Raw genomic sequence first — 19,169 nt, 5'->3', positions numbered from 1 at the left:
TAAAGCAGGTAGTTTTGAAATTGTCTGTCATAAAAAGAATGCTAATGGGCTATTCATCCAACCATGGCCACATAGACACAGCTCTTGAAATCACATTTAATTTTGAGAAAGAAATCCATATCAATCTTTATTGTGTGAATGTTATAATGTAATCTTATATACATTTCTCAGGAGAGTTACGTCTGGATGTGCTACTCAGTGATGATGCATTAATTTCTTCTCTCTAAAAATGCATGTGCATTCTGCTCTTAGCTTTCAGTATTTGGGTAAAATATCTCCAAATACATTGTCTTGTTAACAATTTTGTTAAAGAAAAGTCTCCTCCTTTGATTTGTCAGAGTCTAACTGCATTATTTAAAAATCTGCTTTTTATTTTTCTAGAGTTAAGCTGAAGTATGTTAAATTAAAGAAATACCTGAAGGAAATACGTGAATCAGAAAAGAAGGCTCATACTCGAAACCAAGACTATTTAAAGCGGTTTGAACATGTCCAAGCTCATGTTGGACACTTTACCACAAATACAGAGAAGCTTCAAGAACTGAAGGTAACTTCTTGTTTTGTACTATATTTCTCTCTCTCTCTCTCACTCTCACCCTGGTCTCTTTTGCTAAAATTAGAAGGAGGTAATAGCAGTATGTATCAGATTATCAGATCAGTGGTGGTCAGTAATGTTCAGTTGTTTGTCCATAAGATTAACTGCCCATTTTCTCTGTGGATTACCGTGAGGCTAGGTTTTGATCGTGGAACTTGAAATTGCATTTTTTCAATTTCTATTTTAGTTGAAGAATTAATGAAATATCTTTACTTTGTTATACTACACAACTTGTACAGGCAAGAGCACTACCCACTACCAGGCTCAGCACCTAGCATATGGTATTTTTTGGCCTCAAGATTGAATTTGAGCAGCATTAGGGATCCCTCTAGAGTCTACCTCCTTCTTTATTATTATTTTTTAATTTATATTTTTTTCATTTATCAAGTTAACTTTGTACAAAAATTTTATTTAAGTTCTAGTTAGTTAACATATGGTATAATAGGGCACCCTGGATGGCTCAGCGGTTTGGTGCCGACTTCAGCCCAGGGTGTGATCGGAGACCTGGGATCGAGTCCCATGTCAGGTTCCCTGTATGGAGCCTGCTTCTCCCTCTGCCTGTCTCTGCCTCTCTCCTCTCTCTCTCTCTCTCTCTCTGTCTGTCTCTCATGAATAAATAAATAAAATCTTTAAAAAAAAAACCCATACAATATAATATTGGTTTCAGGAGTGGAATTCAGTTATTCACCACTTACATACAACACCTAGTGCTCATGATAACATGTGCCCTCCTTAATACCCATCACCCATCCAATTTATCCTCCACCTACTTTCCTCCATCAATCCTCAGTTCTCTATCCTTAAGAATCTCTTATGGTTTGTTTCCCTCTCTCTCTCCCTCCACCCCCCCCCCCATATGTCCACCTATTTTGTTTGTTAAATTCCACATATGAGTGAAATTATATGGTATTTGTCTTTCTCTGACTTATTTCGCTTAGCATAATACATTCCAGCTCCATCCATGTCATTACAAATGGCAAGATTTCATTCTTTCTGGGGATTTCTTCCTTCTTTAATGGGTTCTTTTTCTGGGGTCTGGGCTCCTCTGTCCTGGTTAGACAGTGTGTTGGGGAGAGTCCAAGGGTAGAACTGGCTCCATAGAGTTCGCCTTTATGCTCCTCAACTGTGTGAACCAGAGCAGCTGCTCTCTGTGGCCCTCTCTGATTCTGGGATCCCATTCTGTAAGGTGCTGGGCAACCTACAGCTCCACAAATGATGCCAGGTGTGGAGGGCTAGGCCTTTTTGTCACCATTTGTGCTGGCCAAGAATTGTTGCTCAAGTTAACCCAACTGAATACTGGTTACAGAAGAAGTTGGCTTCAGTACTTCCCTTTCTCTTTTTTTTCTCTGGGAGTTTCCCACACTGAACCTTTATTTCAAAAACACAGAAAAAGGAAAATAATTATTATAATCAACATTCATGCAATGGTCTGAATGTGTCCTCCTGAAATTCGTATCTTGAAATCTTAACCCCCAAATGTAATGGTATTCATAGCTGGGGCCTTCAAGACATGCTTATGTCATGAGGTTGGAGAGCTCATGGATGAAGTAGGATGCCTTCTAAAAAAAAGCTCCAGAGACCTTCCTAGCCCCTTCTACAGTGTGGGGATGCAGTGGTGGTGGCTCTGAATGAGGAAGAGAGCCCTCACCAGAAGGTGACCACACTGGTGCCTTGATTTTGGACTTTCCAGCCTCCATAACTGTGAATGATACATTTCTGATGTTTATAAGCCGCCCAGCCAGTGGTGTTTTGTTATAGCAGCCTGAATGGACTAAGACAACTCACATACTCTCTACCAAGATGCAGTAGGTATAAATATTTTACCATATTTGCTTTGCGTGCGTGTGTGTGTGTGTGTACGTACATTTTTTTTTGTGAGCCACTGAAAGTATGCTGTAGACACCATGACATTTCTTCCCTAAATACTTGAGTGTGGATCTCCTAAGAACAAGGAAAGTCTCCTACATAATCATACTACTGTTATTACAGCTACCAAAATTAATAATATCATTTAATATCCACCGATATTTAATTTCCCCAATTCCCTCCAAAATTCTTTTTATTTTTCCAGACCAGGAGCCAGCTAGGATTTGCACATTACTTTTGGTTATTGTGTCTTTTTTTGTCTTTAAATCTAAGTTTCTCCTACCACCCTTCCTTTTTTTTTTTTTTTCATGACACTGACTTTTGAAGAAGGTAGTCTAGTTGCCTATAGAATGATCCGAATTTGACTGGTATTATTTAACTGAAAATTAGACCAGCACTGCCCAATGGAACTTTCTGTAGTGATAGAAATGTTCTCTATCTATACTATTGCTGTCTAATAAGGTAGCCACTTGCTACACATGGCTACTGAGCCCTTAAAATGTGGCTTGTGACACCAAGGACTGAGTTTTTAATTTTGTTAATTTTAATTAGTTAAATTTATTTATTTATTTATTTTTTTAATTAGTTAAATTTAAAAAGTCATAGCTGAGGTTACTCTTGCATCCCATCAGGAGGCCTCATGAGTCATGGATGATGTCAGGTGGTCTGACCGGAGTGAGGTTGAGTTTGATGCATTGGTTAATATGACAATCTCTAGATCTCTCTATTATATGGTACTTTTATTCCCTTTGCAGCTGAGCAAATAGTCTATGGAATGATAGTTTGACATCCTAGCAATATCTTGTTCCTCAACAGCTTTTTACGTAGTGGCTTTAGGATCCATCAGTGATGCCTGAATTAGTTATATTGGAGGTTATGAAATGGTGATTTTCTAATTTGATCTTCTACTTTATTAGCTGACATTCTTCTATAAAGAAGAGTTTTCTTTCCTTCTTTTCTCTCTTTTTTTAGGTATCACCAGGGACTTGTGATTTTTTAGTTAGTGTGTTCTTAGTCACTGTATTATTCTTTTTGTTCATATTTTCCCAAATTTTGCCTGGGAAATTTCCCAAATTTCCCAGTTTCTCTTGAAATTGGTTTCTGTGTCCTTTTGACCCGACCCCATTAATTCTGAGCTTTCTTTGCTTTGGGGCACAAGGTATTCCAGGTTTGCTGGATGCGTCTCTGCCTCAGACATGGAATTAGCCTCTTTCCCAAGGAGCTGTGGTTCCTTTTAGTGGAGAAGGGTATTTAGAAACCAAGATCTGGAGGTTAGGTGTGCTCAAGCAATAGGAAGTTTTAGCTGCAGCACTCTGGGTTTTCTTCTCTTAGTAGTCAAGCAAAATACTTAGCATTCAAAAAGCAATTGTTGGTATCAGCAATGTAAATCTCTTTGCTGTTCAGAGATTTCACAGAGAAAATAAAAGTGGTGGACAAAGCAGGGAATGTTGCCTTCTCAATAGAAAAAAGAAAATAATAGAAATTTTCCTTTTATTTTCATATTGATGCTTTACTCAATTATTGATTTCACAATATAGCCAAATGTGAGATGGAGGAATTTGAAAGGGAGAATCCTCTTTTGTAAATATTTTTATATTGAGAGCAGTTGAATTTTTGGTAAGGAATGCTTTTTGAAAACAATCTGTGATGGTTTAGAAGAGCAGACTATGTAGCTACAGTTGGGAAAGCTGTGAGTTCCATGGAGAACTGTATATTGGGAATCACCCTAAGTCCAAGTTGAATGCTTGAAACGTGCTTGTGAAATCAGACAGTGATATTTGAAACTCTAGCCAGTGATACCACTTATCTCAGCAAATTGTGAAGTAAGAGTTTCAAAGAAGGAAATGTTTGTCCCTATTCTTTTCCCATTCCTTTCATCCTGGTGTCCAGTGGTGGTCTTAGGAAGGCTCAAACAACCTGTCTCCTCTTAATCCTGCCCCACTCAGGTCTCAGATCTTCACTTCCTTTACTGGCCGACCACACATAAGCCTTAGGAGAAAGATGTTCTGATGGAGCATATTGTCCACATACTCCAAAATGCCAGGGATATTTCCCATTGAATAGAATATAGTTAATGCAAACGAATTAGTAATTGGTAGAGTTCCAGAAAGTGAAATAGTGAAGCAGGGTGCAAGAAGTGGGAATTTGGCCCAAATTAAATTAAGTGCATTTCTCCCTCTTTGTAGGACAATGCCCTTTTTATTATATAATATTAAAATCTTTTTAAATGGGATAAAGGCTTTAAAAAAAAAAAACCTTTCAACTGATTTTATTAATTATACTACTTAATTTGGGGGCCTGTGATCATTTTCAGGGCTTTTAGAGGCTATTGATCTGTCATGTAGGTTTGAAAATATGGTGTTGAGGCTGTGTTGCTACTTGTCAGATAAAGAGGCTGACTACACTCAGTTTAATAATGTAAATATTACTAGTATTGTGAAGATCATGTTCTTCTCTCTTTCTCTCTCTGCCCCCATTCAACCCTTGCTCCCTGCATTAGTGCTTTTGTGGAAGATCCCCAGTTGGTCCTTAGAGCAGTTTTCTTTGGGTGCCCTTTGCCCTTATTTCAGTTTGGGTTCTCCTGAAGTGGACCCTGACACAAGGGTTCAAATGGAAGTAGTTTATTTGGGAAGTGCAGAGAGGGTCAGTAGGCTAGAGGGTAGATGAGACAGGGAAGTACAGGTGGCTGGAACAAGGTGTATTACTAAGTTAACTATCATAGTCAGCATCTGGAACTTAACCCCACACAGAAACCCTGCCAAGTGGTTCCGAACATTTGGAATATGCATACATGGCTCCTGAGCATCACTGATTGAGGACTGATGGAGAAGAGAAGTAGGTGAAGGGAAATTAACCGTGAGCTCCTTAGGCACAGAGACAGGGATGCTGGGACTTAGGAGCATCCAAAGGGGTCCCAGGCACATGTGTGGAGCATGGCCAGCATCTGTTTCAGCCTCCCACATTCAAGTGCCAGGCATGACATTGGCATGCCAGGGCATTCAGGGGGTCCCCAGTTGAGGAGAGTCATCATCTGGTTATGTCTCTCATCTGCCTGAAATCCTTGAGTGCTTGCTCAGCCTTTTAGGATAAAGCCCAGATGCTGCTCTCAGCCTGCACACCACCCTGCAGCTCAGCCTTAGGACCCCTAGCACACATTCTCTCTCGCTGTCTGTCTCACACAAATACACAGACATGTGCACATTTTCTCTTCCCCATGTGCCCCCCCTTCCTCTGTCCCCATCTCTGCTCGCTCTCTCTTCCTACCCCTAGCTCTCCCCACCCCTGCCCCCTCATACCCCCAGAACTCATGCAATCTTCCCTCCACCCCCATGTCTTCCCACCATCCCTCTCCATTTTTATTTCCCACACGTGCACATTTTCTCTCCTTTACACACTCATGTACTCACATGCACCCACTGAATTTTAAACATGCTGAACACTTACTTGAAAGCACCACATTATTTCCCATCTTCTTCAAGTAGAAGGCCTCTCTCCCTCTGTCCTGCCTTAGGTCTGTGCCATAGTTATCTCAGTAAGCACTTCCTCCATGGTATTGTCATTGTTTATGTGTTTGCCCACCTCACTGTGGGTTCCTCATCTTATTATTTCAATGCTGTCAGTGTCTGACCCAGAATGTAGCACATAATAAGCACTCAGTAAGCTTTGAGACTCCCCCCTTGACTGAAAATTAATTCTTCCATCTTTTTCATCTTTGACCATCATCTCATGGACCATGAACAACTATGTGAGAGCTAATGTTGTCACATTGGTTCTATCCTGTGTTATACCTTCCCAGGAGCATTTCTGTTTAATAACAGAGGCACTTTATAAAGATATAATGTTACTATTTAAAGATGCAATTCTTGTTAAAAATTCAGTTCTTAGATGAAATGTGCCTATTGGGGATAAAATTTGAAGAGAACAAATCTTTGAGCTCTCATTTGATCCCTACTGAGCATTGTGACAGGGCATGACCTTTAGGCTTCTGGAAGACAGTCTGTAGCTTATCCTATTTTTTATGAACCAGAATGTATTACTTGTTAATATGCATTAGGTGAATATAAGTAAGTATTCCTCTATACCTTTTTGTAGAAACTCAGAATTTAAGAGGAAACGCATATACTGGAAAAAAGATAGAAGAGAAAACAAAAGATTGTGAACTGTAGTTCTCAGGGTCAAATCAGACAGTTTATGTAACTCTTTATACCCAAAGAGTTGGGTACATGAGGAGGCTGGGCCAGTTGATTTTAAATGTCTGTTCAGTTCTGTAACCGAGAATGTTTATATAATCCTAAGGACCACTGAAAAAAAGGAAGCCTGTTTAAATAGAAGGTAGTGGTGGCATCTTCAGCCAAAGTGATAATGTGATACGGGGAAATTGAAGGAATGTAAGTGGGGGTATAGAAGAAAAGAAGGAAAGAATGGAAAATGAAATGTGTCATGTGCATAGAGAGAAATCCCAGGGACCTGAAAGACCTGGCAGGACCTCCATCTCCTTTTCCCATGACCCCAAATCATCATTAACAGATTTCATCAGTTGAGATAAGATAAAATGGTTTGCACACAGTAAGGAAATGAATAGAAAGGTCCCTCTACATGTAGGTGGGCAGCATCCAGTCCAGTGCTGTGAAGCAAAATGGTAACTGACGGAACGAGTTACCTGATGGGTTGATTCCATGTTCTTAGGTTTATTAAAACAGATTTCCCTAGGGGAGTTGGGAGAAGAGGGAACTGTCCTTAGAGAGGCTATGGACTGGCAGGCGCTGACAGGACATGAGAACTTTGCCCCCCTAAAGTAGCAAATCTGACAGATATCTAGACCACATGGCAAGAAGAGAGCAGGAACCTGTCATCACCAGACAGAACGATGCAGTATAAGCCCTCATGTATTGTAGAGGTATAATGGGACCTGATCAGAGAAGAAATGGGGAATAAAACATGAAAGACTGATGGGAAAAGCAGATGTGTGCTCTGCTATTTCATCAGACATTGTTAGCTGTGGAAGTTTTGGTAAGACTCATCTATACAGTTTTCCAAAAACTTTTAAACCTAGTACAACCCTTTGTTTATATGCAGATAGAATAGGAGATGGGGGCTGGAAATCCCTGCTCTCCAGTGTTCAGAAGGTGGATTTGATAGATAGTAACCAAGTGTCCTATGTATAAATAAAAGTTAAAGAGCAAGGCATTTGTAGGTGGAAAACGCGTGGTCCTAGGGGATACAAAGTTATAGTTTGTATCAATTATTAATTTATCATAGCAACTTTGGATTTCAAATACATTGTTCGGTTTTTATTTGCATCACTAATTTAGAAAAGTACCTACAATTCAGTAAATTATTTGGATGCATTGAGAACAATCTAAATTGGACTCATGAAGAGACGGTCCTTACTGTTCTTTATAAAGCCGTAATGCAGTTATCAGTTTTTGCTACAGCAAAATGAATTAAATAAAACTCACATATTACATGAGAAAGTACTCTGTCTTTGGAAGATATGGCTCTGAAATGATCCCATAATGAGGAAATCAGGTACAACATGCCTGTTGCATGTTCATAACTGATCTCAAAGAATATATGAAAATATTTGTAGCCACAGGAATGGAGGATTTTTGTATAACCTATAATTATTTAATAAAGCTCAGTGTTTTTATTTTATTTTATAATTCACTCCCATTTTTAAGGATGCTTTCCCTTAGAATCTATAAAGTATGCCTTTTGAAAGCTCTTGGGGTTAAAAAGTAAATGTCTCTGAGTCCAAAGAAGTAGATATAGAACAGAAAGATATAAATTGTATTAACTTAATTGCCCTCTTTCCTTATCTTTTCTTAGTTTATCGTGTATACTAGCCTTATAAAATTATTGCTTAATCAGGAATCTCTTTAGATCATTACTGTCATCTATCATGTTAATAGCATTTTGATAGAGAAAAAATTCCCTGCTTAATTGTTAATAAAAATGGAGCAACTATAATATCCTTTAAAATATTTTGAGGGAAATAAGTCAATTCTCATTAGAACTGACTTTTTTTTTTTTTTTTTTTTTTTGTATCTCAAATCTCAGGCCAATTACATGTTCAGACTGAGAACTAAGGAAACGGTTTTCTAATTTGGTTATCTCATAGGTGTCTTTCTAATTGCAGTGCATCACAACCTAACTTAGAAAATGTTCTAATACTTATCTGTGATGGACCACCATCGGTGAATTTCTTAAGGCTTTAATTAATAACACTGAATCAAAGCACTTTTTATGCCTTGCTTTAAAAAAAAAAGTCATTTTATGATGGAATCACTTTCATCAATTATAGTACAATAATGAAGCAGACATCTTTATGTAGTTATTAGTGCCAGAGCAAACTTCATTCCTATGGTGTTGAGCACTGATGTCTACTATATGTTTTTATTCATAGAAAATGGAATTCATTTCAAGTCGAGGATCTGGCAAATAATATACTCTGTTGCTGTGACTGGTAGGACCATGATACTAATGTAGATACCATACAGATATAAAGTCAGTAGGATTGATTTCTTTTCCTTTAGGACAAAAAATTTTCAGGGTAAACACTGTTTAATGTGTTGTTTTCATACTAAAGTAACTGTATTTTCCTCAGAGTTTGATATAACAAGGTTTTATTCCCTATGTTGATGAAAGATGGTGAGAATCCATCAAATCTTATTTAAAAGCATGTGGCATCTTATAGAACTCAGTTTTTGACATTTTATTTGTGAAATCATCTCTTTTCTAAGATAAGTTGAATTTCTTGACAATATCAGCTTTTACTTTCTACTTCAGTGTTCTTTTCATGCTCTAATAACTGAAAAATATAGCTGGTTATCATAAGAGCCACCACAAAATCGAAACTTTGTTTATATTTAGAACGAATATGTGGCTCAAATGAAGAAGATGCAGCTACTGTCAAAAGAGAGTCCAGAAGCAAGAGGTGAACAGAAGGATAAAGACAGAGGAAAGGTAATACATTAAAATAATATACCTACTGTTGACAGAGGACTTCTGGAACATTCCTCTTTTACCTTAGTGTTTTAAATAAAATCATCTTATTACAAAGATCTTTTTGATTAACCTATAAGTATTATTTAAAGACTTTTCCTTACAGAGTATTACTTTAATGTTTAATTCAATTAAATGTGCTGAAAGGCCATCACGGCAGGCTTAAAAGAGACAAATTCCCAAGAAAACCTTAGTGTCGTTAGCAGGTGAAATTATGTTTGGCTAAATGATGCTTTATAGCTGCTTTTTCCCCCCCTTAGTTCCAGAAATGTTTTAAGCAAAAGGTAAACAAAATGTGGCCTTTTGCTTCTTTTCTTTGTATATATAATTTTGTACATTTTAACCTTTCACGGAGGAAGTGGAAAGAAAAGATTGCATATCTAAGCAACAGACAAAAAGACTGGCAGGGAATACTTAAATAAATTCTGCTATGTATCTGCCGTAATGCAGGCTACTAATCCTGCAGCCTATCTCCATATAAATGATTCTGTTCAAGACCATAGATGTTTTCTCCACTAAAAGCAGTAAAGCTCTTTTAGATGAAATGTCTAAAAACATCTTGTAATAACTTGGAGCATGCTGGCAAGAGTAGTCACTTGTGACTATGTGTGAAACCCCCTCAGCCAGTCGATATTGTAATAAGCAAAAATGGTAGCATCACTCCATTATTCAGAGAAGCCAACAGCGTGCTCGTTCCTTAGGCTGCAGCATTCATTAAGAAAAGCTTACTGGACTGAAAGCTGGAAACAGATGATAACGGGATATGATTTTCATATTTAATGCTTTCCTTGGAAGAGTATGTGTGCTACAGATTGATAGAAGAACCAACTGCTACTTTACTAAAAGACTTTCAGGTTTGCCCTATAGCTACCGATGGAATCATTCAGCCAAGAAATTAACTTTTTCTCCTTTTACCTGCTTTATATATCTGCTAAGCAGGCTGCCTGGCTGCCAGTAAATGTTATTATGCAGTTAACTGTTTGGTATTTAAGACTCTTATCAGAAAAGAAACAGAGGCCACACTATTTTGTTTTTATAGTAGGAGGAAGGTTTTAGTTTTCCTTTTTTCCATGCATTAGCAGGCATTAAGCTGAGTTTATAGGAAGTTTTAGTTTTCCTTCCCAAAGATTAAAAAGTTAAAAAACAGAATTTAGAGCATTCTTTAAACTGTAAGATACAAAACACCAAGGCCCAGCAACCTTGACCTATATAAAAAAGGCCTTTAATGATAAATGATTTCTGTACCATTAGATGTATGCCAAATGTGGTGTGATGTGATAGACTCCTAAACCATTCAGGCAGTGTTTCTGTTTGACATTGGGTCACAAAATAATTGACGTTTTTAATCTATAAACCAGTTTGTTCTTTCTATGCCATTCCTGATAAATGCATTTTTAGTACGGCAGTGTCAATGGTACTTAGGTAAAATGGGAGACTTCTTTTTTTTCTATTTGCACTACTGATTCCTTACCTTACATACAGTTATGTAGTCTCCTTTTAAGTTACGTTGAAAATTAGGGCAAGAGACATATAGCTTACAAACCCTTAAAGATGTTACATATAATAATTAGAAGAGAAGTATTTCACTTTATGCTGAGAAGTGTCATCTCCTTAAAAGCTTTGATTATAGACTGTGTGTAAGAATCAATTAGGTAACATTTTGAGAAATTTACATCTTGTCATTTTCAATTTCCTATTGATTTTCCATCAATTAAAAGGTAAATACATTTCAGTAAAATGATGAATTGGTTAATCCTTATTATATGCCAATTCTAGAACAATTTCTTAGCATATGAGTTAATGTTTTTTTCCCAGTGGAAATCCACACATCTCTTCTTTAGACAGTCAAATGTATTAGTCTCTGTTCCCAGAGATGTGAGTCTTCAGGGACTGGCCTGAAGCACAGTATAGTGTCACCGTTGAAGTCAATAAATATGTTCTGAGCAACTGATTTGCGTGAGAAGCCACAGTAGGTCCTACTATGAATTCCAGTGTTTGCCTTCAAGGAGATGCCCTTTCTGAGGCCCAGGGTAGTATGTGATAAATGCTGGTTACGTGGGGTAGGCATGTGCTACATGAAGAAAAAAGATGTGCTTCCACTGACATGAGTATCCCAAGGCTTGGTGGAGGAGGTGGCATTTGAACTAGCATGCAGGAATGGGAAGGGGGAATATGCAGTCAGGGGAATATAGTAGACATTCTAAGGTTCAGAGATGTTATGAGTAAAGGAGCAGAAGCAAGAAAGCCTAGTGAGTAGTTATTCAGCCTGGTTAAAGTCTGATATTCTTATAGGGAAGTGGTAGACAATGAGTTTGGAAAGTTACATCATAGAACTTCTTAGTACCAGGTGAAGAATTGAGATTTCCTCCTGGAACCCATGTGTGCATGTATCTATGAATACATGTGTGTGTGTCCATGTGTGTTGGGGCAGGTGAAGGCAGGGCTTGTGGACAGAGCAGTGACATCACAGGTGTGCAGCTGCAGGAAGATGAGGCTGGTAGTGCTGTGCAGGATGAACTGGGGGAAGGAGTTGATAGAACTGAAGAAATCAAAGTTGGTTCAGACAGGAAGAATTAAGAGCCTAAATTGGGGGTTACCATTGAAGTGGAAAACACTAAGGAGGGGGAAAGGGTTTATCCAATTAGTGATACTTCTGAATTGTAAAAGGTAGGATGTCTTTTTTTTTTTTTTTTAAGATTTTATTCATCCATTCATGAGAGAGACAGAGAGAGAAGCAGGCTCCATGCAGAGAGGTGAAAAGACAGATGCGCACCTGGTGCCATGGTGGAGCCCTGACAGGAGAGGTGGTAGAGTTGTGGTTGGGAGCAGCCCTGATGTTGTGTCTGGGAGACACCAGACAAGGAAGACACCCCAGTGTTTCATGATGGGAAGGGTTTCACTCCCAGAGGACAGACTGCAGCTCCCAGGAGCAGCCTGACCAAGGCAGGCCATTGTAGGGCCTGGGCTCATCTCCAAGGGCTAAGAGACCCTCAATCCCAGGTCTCCAGGATCATGCCCTGGGCGGAAGGCAGACGCCCAACTGCTGAGCCACCCAGGCATCCCAAAAGATAGGTCTTTTAATTGGTTGTGTACTTTTTAACCATAGCAGGAACTTGGATATCTACTAAGAAAAGTCATGAGGTAGTAGTTGTCCATCTTCTCAATGTAAAACTCTAGTTTGGTTTCATAATAGGACATCCAGAGCTTTCATACATCCAATGGCTACTCTTCAGAGTCATGTGTTCTTTTACAAGAATAAATAATTGGTCTACTCCAAGTTTGTTTCCACTATTACTTAGTAGACTTTTGTTTTTTGGTTAATAGATAGCAAAAAGACAAAGTTGGAGCCCCCCGCCCTCGAATCCTCACAAGTTTTACTATAATTTAATCATACTTTCCCTCTATTATATATTGCATTTTTTGTCTTGGGAGTAAACTCTAATTCTGTTAGTCTTTAGGTATGTTCTAGTGCTCAATTTTTCATATGAGCAATGACTAAAGAATATACATAAAAGCACATCAAATGCTATGTACCCAAAAGAGATGCAGATGATATTTGTGAATGAGAGTATAAATTTGGGGGTAGAGATTGTGAAGTTTCTTTGAACTGTTGTACTGTGAAACATATTCTACTAAAAGTAGAACTAAACTAGAGAGTTTAAAAAAAAAATAAACTAGAGAGTTTACAGCTGGATTATACGGTGCTAGGCTTGGCTGGAGGTCATAGGACTAAAGGCTAACTGGGGAGTTCACTTTGCTGTTATAAACCTTCCTGCAAGGGTTACATGGAGAATGGTTATGCAGGTTGATACTTCCACTTCTGATACGAATAGTAACAATGGCTAATGATAATTGCACACTTACTCTGTGCCAGGTGCTACATTAAGCACTTTATATTCATCAACTCATCTAATATATTCAACAATCCTGGAAGTAAATGCTGTTGTTATCCTCATTTCATGGCAGGGCTCAGAGGGGTTGATTAACTTGCCCAAAACTACACAGGGAAGCAGAGCCAAAACTCAAATCCAAACCATTTTTACTTTGGTGTCTGTGCTGTTAGCCATCTTGCTTCCCTGCCACTTAGGGTGGTATGGGTGAAATGTTCTTTATAAGTCAGGAGAAATTCCTGATCCAATAAAAACAGCCTGGCCACATCATGCAAAATATTTCAATTACCCATTTAGATGTTGCATTTGTCCCCAACCTTGGGAGAGAGTGAAATGGTTTCAGTATTCCAGCTATGTCAGATGAGCCAAGGAAAGCAGAGTGCCTATCTCTGAACTGCTCATGTTTCTAATAGAAGGAGCATCTGCTTGAGTAGGCTTGGTGGGGCAGAAGAAATACCTGAAAGCCATACTGAAGAACTTCTAAGCGAAAAGACAGATGCGCACCTGGTGCCATGGTGGAGCCCTGACAGGAGAGGTGGTAGAGTTGTGGTTGGGAGCAGCCCTGATGTTGTGTCTGGGAGGCACCAGACAAGGAAGACACCCCAGTGTTTCATGATGGGAAGGGTTTCACTCCCAGAGGACAGACTGCAGCTCCCAGGAGCAGCCTGACCAAGGCAGGCCATTGTAGGGCCTGGGCTCATCTCCAAGGGCTAAAGTGACCAGTGATATGGAGGGGACGCACAATTGAAATAAAAACATCATGGCAAGGGAAAAGGGGTCATAAGACTCTCCTGAAGTATCCATATTTAAAGAGGAAATAGATTGGAATCCCATGGAAGTAGAACCTGAGACAAGATTGGAGTGTAAGTGGTTTATCTGAGAGGTGGTCCCAGGAAGCTCAGATAGAGGAGAGAGGAGAGCGATACAACCAGTAGTGTATGACCCAAGTAGGCTACCACTGGGAACACCTGGATCTCAGTTCCATCGGGGATCCTCGGAAGACTGTGTAGCACACACCTCAGTGTCCTCGAACCCAGAGGAGGGGCAGGAGAGGGAGGGGCTTATTCCTTAGCTCCTGTCATTGTCTGGTTGTTGTACCTGGCTCCACTCCAGGCTGCTGCACAGCAGTGAGGGAAGCTCCCAGGCCAGGAGGACACTGTGGGCAGTACTGGGATGGTGAGGTTCCCGTGGATATGGGTCTAGCCCTGTCATACCTGCTACTGGAAAGAGCAGTGTGGGGGAGAGGGTAAAGTGGTTGAGTTATTAAAGTTACCTGTATAAGCCCTGGTTTCCTATCCTTACTGTCCCACAGTGCTTCATTCACCAACAGTCTCATTGAACCACTGCCCAGTTATAAAGAGTACAAGAATCTCTCTAAAGCGGGGGCCTGGGCAGTTGCCCAGGTTTCTAATACTGGGATGTTGTACCTTGTTCGGGATGTTGACTCACCCTCACCTCTGCCATCCTCAGACTTGTGAATTTTTTTTGACTTAGGTCAATGACAAATCCAGAGGTGTTCAGCTGGACCTCTTTTATCTTAATTGCTTTTTTATTTTTATGTGTTTCTAGTCACAAAACAAGTAAAAATTCAACTGAATTACACAACTAGTTTTTCAAGTCCTGGCACTAAAACCAGATATGCAGATCTTCTTTCAGGAGAGGCTAGAAAATGCTCTTTTCTCCAGGTTCACTGGACCATGAGCTTCTACCCGTAGGTCTAGAGCTTATCCACTGCTCCACCTGGTGAGCCGTAGCAGCCTGCCAGCCCGCAGTGAGGAAGAGGGGATAGCTGTTTTCTTTGAGCGGGGTGTGTGCTCCATTCCACTGGATCTCAAGGGCAGATGAAGTTTGAACTCTCCATGTCCTGCTTCCTTTGAGGGTGCCTCCCAAGTGGGTGATATGGGTCAGATTAACAGCTAACACTTAACATTGGTTTTACTCTGTTTTGGGTACTGTTCTAAGGACTTTATATAATACATTTATAAATATATATAAAAGTACACACACACACACTCCTTACAACAGCTTTACAAAGTAAGATTTATTTTGATACCCATTTTTCATATTAGGAGATGGAGGCTGAAAGCCATTTCTCCAGATGTATACCTGGTCAATGGCAGAGACTTAATCAAGAAATACATCAACTTGCTTCTCGGTTACTGGAAGAAAGGTTTCACTTAGGAGAATAGTGGAAGGAAGCCTCTCTGGAAGGGACTTAGCCTCCTCCTTACAGTCAAGAATGAAAATAACCATATTTCTAAACTTTTCTTTTGTGGAGACAATTGGCTACACAACTATCATTCCTTTGCTGTCTCTGGAGGAATTATGTGACAAGAGTGTTATGTGTCAAAAGCCTTTGCAAGTGAGAAAATCACATTCGTGCATATATATATATATATATATATATATGCACACATCTTCTAGTGGAGTGATAGGGAAGAGTGAAAAAGGGAAGGAAAAGAAGAAACGGAAACAAGTTGATTTAGCAAGAGGAAGATACGTTTTATGGAAAACACTGTTTCTTTTCTCCCTTTGATAGTACAAGGGATTACAGAAGTCTCCACAGGAGAACAAATATTGATTTCTTATTCTTTAGAAGATTTTCCAAACTTGATATGCTCATATTCTATAAAATACTATATTATTAGGGAAAAAACTCATTTTCATGTAGTCTGAAAAAAAAAGTATTAGTGCTAGAACTATTTTGGAAAGGAATCTGGCAATAATCATCACAAGTAAATATAGAGTTAACCCTTGAACAACATGGGTTTGAACTGTATGGGTCCACTTATACACAGATTTTTAAAAATAAATTTATGTACAGTACTATAAATGTATTTTATGTTTTTCTTTTCTCTGGCTTGCATTGTTGTAAGAATACAGTATATAACACATATACAGAAATATGCGTTAATCGACTATTTATGCTTCCGGTCAATAGGAGACTATTAGTAGTTAGGTTTTGAGGGAGTCAGAAGTTTTACACAGATTTTTTGACTATGCAGGGGATTGGCTATATACATATGCTTTGTGCCAGCGATCCAACTTTTGGTAATCTGTCCTCAAAGAATAGAAGTTCCAGGGACACCTGAGTGGCTCAGTTGGTTGGTTATGTGCCTGACTAGTAATTTCGGCTCAGGTCATGATCTCATGGGTCCCAGGGCAGGCTCCATGCTCAGCAGCGAGTTGGCTTGAGTTTCTCTCTCTCCCTCTCCCTCTGTCCCTCCCGGTGCTCATACTTGCTCTTTCTCTCTCTCTAATTAATTAGTTACCAAAAAATAGAAGCTCTAGTTAGCTTAATAATGTTAATATAGGGGAAAAAAATACAGAAAAAAAAGTAAGGTTTGAGGAAGGGATGAGCATTTTAGGAAGAAGGACCTTGCTCAGGAGATAGTTATATCCTGAGCCACCCTGTGAGGGAACCACGGAGCATATACATGGCAAATTAAGAAAGGGCTGTTGCCTCGATATTCTCAGACACTTGTTAAGCTTCTCTTCTTGAAAACCATGACTTTCTACTGTTTTAATCAAGGCAATTGCGTAGGCCTGAGGGTATCCGGGGGAAGGATGGTGCTGGGGCGTGTGTGTTTATTTTTTGAAAATCACTGATTGGTAAAATTGAGGAATACTAAATTTCTATTGAAGTTTCTATATGCTTTTATCCTACTTTTCCCATTTACCCTACATAGACTCAACTTTATTTATTAGGTAGAAGTTCCATTTAGAGTCTGTTTTAGTAGGTCTGATTTTGTACTGGTTGAATTAGTAAGAAATTAGTTGTAGATTTCAATTTATTTTTAGAGATTTTGTATTTGTTTTTCAAAAAATTCAGTAACACAGTTCGAGTCTCACTGATTTCATTTTGAGTATTGTAGCATAAGAGATGGGCATTGGATTCTCATGTGCAGGTTTGAATTCTGTGGTCAAAAGCAAATTGTTCAATTCTTGCTAAGTCCCACAAGAGCAGGGAAATAGTAATGGTTGTTTTGAGGATTAAGAAAGGTAATGAATATAAATCTCCTTGACTCCTGGTAAGTACTTAACAGGTGTCCTGATCCTGCCACCACTTTCACTCACCCCTGTCCCCATCATCTCTATCTTTGGTCTCCACTAGGGTAGCCATTCTTTTGTGCTGGCTTCTTGCCTTTCGTCTAGGACGGTAGAGACACCAGCTCTGGGGATGGAGAGATTACCCAAGAATTAAAGAAATGGGACATAAAGCCACCAGGTGGTAACTGCTCATAATTGGTTAATGTTATAATGATTTATCCAACAAAATTATTTTCAGAACATATCTTTGAAGCCTAAATTTAATGGATCCATTCTAAAATAAAGACAGTTCCAATGCCTATTGGATTTAATGACCAGAGATAGCTCTTTGTGTCCTCAGTTGTGAAAATTTGATTGTGTCTGTAATCTATCACTGGCAAAGTGAAAGAAGTGTTAAGCATTGGCATGATGTGTTAGTTCAAGTGGCCATAACAAAATACCACAGACTGGGGCTTAAATAACAGAAATTTATTTTCTCACAATTCTAGAAGCTGAAAGTCCAAGATAAGAGTGCCAGCTGAATTGATTTCTGGTAGGGCCTCTCTCCCTTTGGGTTGCCGATAGCTGCCCTTTCTCTGTGTCTCATAGGGCCTTTTCTTTGTACATTTGCATGGAGAGAGATCTCTGGTGTCTCCTCCTCTTAGGAACTCATTTAACCTTAATCACCCTTAACTTACAGGCCCTATCTTCTGATAATCACACTGGGAATTAGGACTTCAACATAAGAATTCGGGGAGGGGATACAATTCAGCTGATAACACATGGTAAAGTAAAAGAATTTCTTCAGGATTGCTATATGTAAATTTTTTTACAAAAAAGATTTTGTTTATTTATTTGAGAGAGTGAGCAAGAGAGAGCACATAAGCAGGAACAATGGTTGAGGGAGAAGCAGAGCTGAGCAGGGAGCCTGATGTGGGACTTGATCCCAGGACTCCAGGATCATGACCTGAGCCGAAGGCAGATACTTAGCCAGCTGAGCCACCTGGCACCCCTATATATAAATTTTTACTAAAATATTTTTTTAATCTCTATTTAATTTAAGGACTTGCTTATATAGAAACTAAAAGTTATCATTGTACTGTGTGAAAGCTGGAAATTTGGTCTGATAGCTCTGTTTCCATTCTGAATTCATCTTGATACTTCTCACTTCCCTTGTCTGTGAAAAAAATAACGTAGTAAGAAAAACTAAGATTTTCTCAGGATTTTGCAAAATGTGAAGTATAGCATAAATAATTTTCAAAGTACAATAATGGTTAAGATACCTGCTTTGACTACTGTAGTTAGTAGTTATTAACTAAGTCATCATTACCATAATTCATTTAAAATATTTTTATTAAAATTCAATTTAGTTAACATGTAGTGTATTAGTAGTTTCAGGGGTAGAATGTAGTGATTCACCAGCTGCATATAACACCCAGTGCTCATTCCATCACGTGCCCTCCTTAATGCCCATCATCCAGTTACCTCATCCCCCTCCATACCTCCCCTCCAGCAGCCCTCTGATTCCTATAGTGAAGAGTCTCTTATGGTTTGCCTCCCTCTCTGTTTTTATCTTATTTTATTTTTTTCATCATTACAGTAATTCTAAAGTTGTTGATCTCTCCCTATGTATGCCCTTTCCCATTTCACAATGAAGTTCTGGTTTTAAAACTTACCTTCTGTTTACTCATGAGTATTTCCAGTCATATTCATTTGCTTTGCTATCACTTTCTGCATCTCCTAAAATTTTTAAAGAAACTACAGATGGATAACTGTATCAGGGGAAA

At 38.9% G+C, this 19,169-nt stretch overlaps 1 protein-coding gene across 8 annotated transcripts in view; it reads left to right on the top strand.

The window, feature by feature from the left end:
- The window catches only part of KIZ (kizuna centrosomal protein), a 131,852-nt gene that overhangs the window by 14,874 nt on the left and 97,809 nt on the right, over nucleotides 1–19,169 (top strand). For 6 of the 8 annotated variants that reach the window (XR_005377470.1, XM_038571426.1, XM_038571428.1 and 3 more), the window contains 2 exons: nucleotides 382–544; nucleotides 9,332–9,424. Coding sequence is in view for 7 of the 8 variants with exons in the window: in XM_038571426.1 (XP_038427354.1) it covers nucleotides 382–544; nucleotides 9,332–9,424 (256 nt within the window). In the remaining variant the exon portion in view is untranslated. Of the gene's footprint in view, nucleotides 1–381; nucleotides 545–8,864; nucleotides 8,925–9,331; nucleotides 9,425–19,169 lie in introns of all 8 variants that reach the window. The other 2 variants (XM_038571431.1, XM_038571427.1) reach the window with 2 other exon arrangements.

This window comes from Canis lupus, chromosome 24 (assembly GCF_011100685.1).
Source record: "Canis lupus familiaris isolate Mischka breed German Shepherd chromosome 24, alternate assembly UU_Cfam_GSD_1.0, whole genome shotgun sequence".
Classification (NCBI taxonomy): Eukaryota; Metazoa; Chordata; class Mammalia; order Carnivora; family Canidae; genus Canis; species Canis lupus.
The sequence above is the reverse complement of the archived record's forward strand: the minus strand, read 5'-3'. Positions and strand labels throughout refer to the sequence as shown.